The sequence below is a fragment of the Empidonax traillii genome, unplaced genomic scaffold (genome assembly GCF_003031625.1).
Source record: "Empidonax traillii isolate 1590-97213 ecotype Southwest subspecies unplaced genomic scaffold, ASM303162v1 scaffold503:size689781, whole genome shotgun sequence".
Classification (NCBI taxonomy): Eukaryota; Metazoa; Chordata; class Aves; order Passeriformes; family Tyrannidae; genus Empidonax; species Empidonax traillii.
The window spans coordinates 199383-206310 of NW_020955696.1; the positions used below are offsets into that span (position 1 = coordinate 199383).

The 6928-nt window shown below is 38.7% G+C and overlaps 1 protein-coding gene across 1 annotated transcript in view; it reads right to left on the reverse strand.

Moving 5' to 3' along the window:
• Positions 1-4344: 4344 nt before the first annotated feature.
• The window catches only part of TSGA10 (testis specific 10), a 22279-nt gene continuing 19695 nt past the window's right edge, over positions 4345-6928 (reverse strand). Inside the window, 1 exon segment of the mRNA XM_027896592.1 lies at positions 4345-4470. Coding sequence (XP_027752393.1) covers positions 4345-4470 — 126 coding nt within the window.

The following is a 6928-nucleotide window of genomic DNA, read 5'->3' on the forward strand; positions in this document are numbered from 1 at the left end:
ATCATAGAATCATAGAATCATAGAATCATAGAATCATAGAATAGATTGGGTTGGAAAAGACCTCCAAGATCATCAAGTCCAACCCCTGATCCAACTCCAATTACTATATCATGGCACTAAGGGCCACATCCAATCTCTGCTTAAAAACCTCCAGGGATGGTGAATCCACCACCTCTCTGGGTAGGCTGTTCCAGTGCTTCTCTGAAAGACAGATTAGTGACTCTATTACTCCCTTACTCAGATTTAATTCTACATATCCATTGTCTTAATTTTCTTTGAAAGACAGAAGTTAGCCAGGGTTGCTACAGGTTAAACTCTAAAATCTGCAAAATTTTCCAGGGATGAAGAGCCTAGATTTAAGGTAATTCAAAAGTAAGAACAGTGCTGTTTGTGGTATTCTTGTGCTGTTTGAGTTTTCAAGGCCAGTGGACTAGAGTCTGAAGTGCCTGAAACAGATGGATATTCAAGAGATGCTGGACTCCCCAGTGGGAAAGTAGCAAAATGGTAGTCTAGTCATTTTGACTGCCAGGCACGGGGCCTGGATAGTAGATCAGTCCATAAATCCTGCATCTGGGTGTATGGGAAGGAAGTATATGACATTGGATAATGCACTGGAAAGTTTTGGAGGTACATACTCATGTGGGATCCTCATTTCAGGCTCTCAGTTGTTTACAGAAGGAGAATCTAGTCTGTGTTGGATTGGGAAACTACTGGGAAGGGTGGCTACAGCAACCCCCTGAGTTCCAGTATGGCTTAGCCATTTCCACAGAGCTACCCATGGAGCGGAACACTTAAGTAGTGGTCACCAAAACCTACAGGGGAATGATCAGATCCAGCACCAGCTCATGGAGCTGGATCTGCAGGCAATAAAAGGGCTTGCTCTAGCAAGAGGAGCACAGTGAGCCATTAGGAATCTTCAAGCCAGCTACCACCATCCCACAACCTTGTGCCTGATGAGGTATCACATACACTGTAAAGTCTATGGAACCAGATTTACCTACATTGACTGTGAGCCTTACTAGCATTGATGCTCTTAAGGGCTTTACTATGCTCATGTTGCACTAAGGGTAAAGAAGGTGCTGAAAATTGTAGGAAGTCAGAGTACAGCTGCTTGCACTTCTGCCAGGTAACATTGGGTATGAATGTAGCAGCCAAACTGACCAATGGGGAAAGGGAGGTCCAAAGGCAGCAAAAAGGGTGGTCATGAAACATAAAGGGATAAAAAGTTACACTTGAGGCTGTCCGGGGGTGTCTGACCTGAGAGTCTCTGTGCTTGGTCATCACAGCCAGGACAAGACAGTAAATCAAACCTGTTGTTTCCATAGGAGTCCAAACTGCTTCTGCAGTCAGACGGGAGGAGTGAGAAGGTGCTTCTCCTGACCAGTGAAGAAAAAGCTAGGCAGATGGATTAAGCCTCCTGGTATCACTGGGTTGCTGACAGTGTTGACACTTTCACCTGCTAACTTCAGGCATTATTTCATTCTGCATCCAGGCAGTAAATCAATAGAAGGGGAAGCCGTATGAGGAGCAGCTGAGGTGACTTGGTCTGTTCAGCCTGGAGAAGAGGAGATTACCTGAGGGGAAGCCTCACTGGAGTCCCCTCACAACTTTCTCATGAGGGGAAAAAGAGAGGCAAACACTGATCTCTTCTCTGTGGTGACCAGTGACAGAACCAGAGGTAATGGCCTGAAGTTGAGTCAGGGGAGGTTTAGGCTGAATACTAGGAAAAGGTTCTTCCCGCAGAGGGTAGTTGGGCACTGGAACAGGCTTCCCAGGGAAGTGGTCACAGCATCAAGCCTGACAGAGTTCAGGAAGTGTTTGGATGATATGCTGTGACTCTTGGGGATGGTCCTGTGCAGGGCTAAGGGTTGGAGTCGATGATGTTTGTGGGTCCCTTCCAACTCAGCATATTCTGTGGTCCTGTGACTAGCTAAGTCAGTGTTACAACAAGGATGTCATATACCCACTTCTTTAAATTAACAACAAAACCCCAGTCAGTACTCACCTCTGTTGCTTCCATTATATACTATCATGATACTGGCTTTATTAATATTTTTCCTATATGGCCAATTTTCTGGGTTTCACTTGCCAGTGCCAGAAAAATAGACTGGCTCTAAGAAGCCAGCTTGGATTTTTAATTCCCTTCCCTGTAAGCAAAAGACAGAGATAACTTCTTTTGCATGACCTTCTGAGAGAAAACAGAAAATAAATAGAATTCTTGTAATCTTTGCAAGGGCATTAAAGGGCCACTGTTCTGATTTTTTTAAAAGGCCAAAGAAGAAAAAAAGGTCTTTTAAAGAGGGCTAAATCTAATGTCAGCCCCAGATTTTTATAGAAGAACATTTCATTCTTTGGTGTGTAAGATTTCTGCATGCTACCTTTGCAACTGACTTACAGACAGCTTAATGGAATATAGATTTGTTTCCAAGACAATTCAGGTAATTATATTTGTAATTCTCCAAAAGTAGAATATAAATTCTCTTCAAGAATGAAAAATGGTGATCTTTGTCTCAGCATAGGCTCAGTCTAATATTTGTTTTTCTAACTAATTGTAAACTAAGTGATTATATTGCAATTGTAAGCAACCCTGTGAGTAATGAATTATCCTTAACTAGGAGAAGAGATTAAGTCTGGAGGCTGTTGCAACTTTCTGCCAAGTGAACACTTCAAGAAGAAACACTTGCAGTCCCTATCAGGGAATACCCACATACCCTGAGATGGATGCACTCACACAGGGGAAGTAGGGAGGTTCTTTAAAAACAAAGGTTCTCCTCTATTAGCACACAGGCTGGCTCATTCTATGCAGCTGGGGAAGCACAAATTATGTCACCTTTTAAACTGACTTCCACATCTAACACAAAAATTTTGTAGTTTTTGCCTTTACTTCAGGGTAAATGAGAATCCAATTTGAAACTGAAACTGAGAAATTTAAGAAATTCATCTTTAAAGGACCTAACTTCAGGTATAGAGATGCCCCCTCCAAAACTCTTGTCCTTACTTATGAGAGAACAGAATATCTACAAAGTAATTTACTATAGTTAAGTTGAGACACCTGATTTACAAACCTGTGCTATAATCACATCACTCTGCTTCTGTTAGCCCTCTCTTTTGCATACCCCAAAATAATACCCATCACTGTAATATTTTATTCTCAAAACGTCCATGAAACAGAGAAGTATTGTTGTTTAACAGATAAGAAACCTATTTAAGACACCAAGACTATGCAGATAAACTAACTTGTGAAGCAGGAGAGGGACCATTCTCCAGTGCTGTGGCAAAATCACGTGAAACAGTTTCTACATGTTATTAAACTATCTTCTTGAAAAATTTAATATAAAATATAAAATATTTGGCCATATTGCCATTTGGGAACCATCCCTAGCACCTCAAGGAGTACCTGGAAGAATGAGAGTTGGTACAGGCTAAAATCATTCCAGAGGGAATAGAGAACTAGCGGTCTATAACACTCTTGTGTAAATGACTACTCACCTCGACTTACACTATAGATTTAGACAGGGAGCAGTATAAATGAGTGAAGACAGATGAGCATCCTCAGGAAAGTGACCCATCCCATCCTAATTCAGGCTGTTTCAGAGGGTAGTTGATCTCACTATCTCTTTCTTTTGGCTACACAGGGAACCTATACAACTTATTTAGACAGCATGTATAACAGCTAAACAGACTAAATCTAGTGACATGAATAGTCTCCAAGCACAAAGGAGAAACACAGCAAAGTAAACCCAAACTTTGCCATTTATTTGACAATTTAGTCTAAGTCTTAGAACTATATTGCATTTCACCCCAGTTAGCTGCAGGAATCACTATACAAAAACATATACCTGCCTTTCAAAGCACTCACTCTCCAGCTGTCTTTTGGTGATATCCAGTTCTGCCTCAAGCTCAGCTGCTCTGTTTCTGAGGTGAGTAAAATCTCAACTCTGCACAGCACTGTAAAGTCCATACACTTTAATTAGATAGCAACCATAATCCTCCAAGCATGTAGCCAAATACAATTATCCAAAATTAAAAGGGCAGCTATATAATGCAATTGAGATTAAGAACCTTTTTTTTTTTTTTTGAGCAAAATATAACACTGTGAAGAAAAGGCTATTAGAGTACAGCTGAGGAATCAAAAGCAGGTTTTTGATACCTTCTGCTATTAAGGTAGCCAAGTACACTGGCCATTTGAAAATGCAGGTAGATATAAAACCATCTCTGTTTATATACCCTTGAAAAGAATGAGAAAAACTGCAATACTGTCCTGGTCATTTACTCACAGATGATTTTTCTCTAAAGCAAGCTTTTCCTTGAGAAATTGAATTTGAGAGTCTTTGTCTTGCTTTGCTATCTGTGACTGAAATTCCTTCTCACACAAGCAAAGATTCCAGGTTTTTCATAGACACTTTCATTTCCCAGTTGTTTTCTCAGCAGCTCTGTTTCAGAATGGGATGACTCACACTTGCTCTGCAGCTAAACAAAGATTTTAACGTTTCCGATGTATATCTATTAAGCCCAATGGCATTTTATTAGGGTAACCTTAAAAAAAAAAAAAGATAAATATAAAAAAGGAAGTATGGGATCAATGACAAAATTTGCTTTTACCCTAAGATGGGGGATTAGTGTTACATTTTCCTAGTCAAAATCCTCTGACAGATTTATCAATTCATTCAATCTATATATCTGAATATAAAGTGTACTTGATACAAATGACAAAATGCTATGAAATATATGGATCAATGGATTCTGTAGACAGAATCATTAAAGAACAGGAAGCAAGTTTCACATTTTGTTGAGGCAAGAAACTATTGATTAACTATTTGCAAGCGGGAAATAACACCTAATAAAACAAACCAGTATCAGCATCACCAGCAGAGTGAGAAGGCAGTGAATTTGCTTAAAGGAGCATCAAGAGTAAGTGGGGAGGGAAAAGGAAAATGAGTAAAATAAAAACCAAGATATTAAGTATCTACATATCTTGGGGAAATCTATAAAGGAAGAATACCCATAAAATCTAGTTTATTTCACTGCCAAGGGAAAGATGGGCATATCTGAGACATAGCTACATACAAAAAAAAAAATAGCATAAGTAAACTAGTGGCTATTTTCCCTTCATTTTTTCACGTATGCATTTTAGTCTGTCTAACTGAGTCTGTTTGGGGTGCTGCAAACACTTTTATCTGTATTTTACGCAAGCCTAGTTTACTTTACACACAATAATGCTCAGCCAAAGGTCATGGGAAATCTGTGAACTGAGACATCTTAGCAAACACCCACCTCTCCAGCACATTCCTCAGAATTTTCAGAGGATAACCATTTTTGTGTTCAAAGAAGGAAGATACTGGGAGAACTCAGATCATAGTGCAACAGGGAGGGGGGCAAAAGAAAAAAAAAAAAAAAAAAAAGCATTTTTCACTTACCAAAGCAAAGCTCAATTTTTTTCTCTTACCAAACAAAACTGAAAAGTTTCTTCATTCTGAAAGATCCCATTTTCTATGAACTGTCACTCAAAAATCTAGTTCCTTTGCAGAGAATCAGCTTTGACGTTCTACATTTGTATTTCAGAACAAAAGAACACTGAAAACTTCAGGTTTAGTTTCCACTTCTGAATATACATATGCTTCAATCTAGTGATGCAGATTCTGCACTGGAATACTATGTAAAATAAGAGCCCTATCTGAAGGTTATGCATGGCTGATGAAAGACTATTGGTTGAAAGATATGGGAAAACTAGTGAAAATTCCCCAACTGCAGACTTTTCTCCAAATCTCCAACTGCATTTCTGCACTTTTCTTTCCCAGAACTGTTGCTGTTCTCCACAGTCCCAGCAATCCTCTTCACGGACAATCTCACAAAAGGATCCAGGGAGGCGTAATCATATTAAATCTCATAAAAGTTTCAGATAAATGTCATCTGCTGGAACTCTTCCCTATCAAAAGAATCACAGAGGATTCCACAAGCATACAAAAGACATCACACACATGTGGACAGAACACATAACCAACTGTCAAACAGCAGCTTTACCCATGATGTATGCAAAAGGCACAAAGGTTTAAAGAGAATCCTGGAAGCCTGTGAATAACAAGAAATTATCTCAGCTGGAGCAGAGGATGGACAGGTCAGTGACAGAATCATACTGAAAATATCTAAATAATGTAGGTATGTGTTAAGAATTTTTCAGTTTATCCAAGCTGAGTTTTTAAAAATTTGCCTATCAAATATTAATTTTCTAGTTCTTGTAAAAATCAGGGTCAACAAAAATTTCAAGGGAAATTAAGAAAATATTAAAGATATTGACACGTCATGAAACAGTCAGTCATTTTAAAGTCCATGTCAAGTTTCATTGCTAATAAACAAGCCCAGCTATTCTGCTCACTTATTGACTAGACGTAAAAATGCAAGATATCTCTCATGAAAACAATCAGTAATTTTAAGCCCTGACTTTTGAGTATTCGTAGTCAAGCCTTGCAAAGCAGTGTCCTTTTCAAAGAGTATACAGCACATAAACTTTGAGGAGTAAGCCCCTACTTTTTCTGCTGTGGAAGTTAACTGTTATTTTAATAGTTCTTTGACTGCATCTAGTTTAATGCAAAGTTTTTGTGTAGATGTGAGATTTGCAAGTATAGAGACTTTCCAAATGCATATTTTGAAGCTCTCTATCCATTTTCAGAAGAGACTTGCTTAACACAGAAACATGAGACTCGTATGCTGTTTCTGCTGGTAAATCCTACAGTACAGCAATATCAGATAATCAAAATGCTACTGCAAAAAAATTTACAAAGATCCTACAAAATATCTCTATGTGAATTTTAAGAGGCAGCAGTAAATTACTCTAGAATAAACCATAAAGTTATTTCTTTAAATAACCCCTGTATGTAAAAACTAGAAGAGTTCTTTCTTCTGACAGCAAAATTAGCTACTGACATTTCAA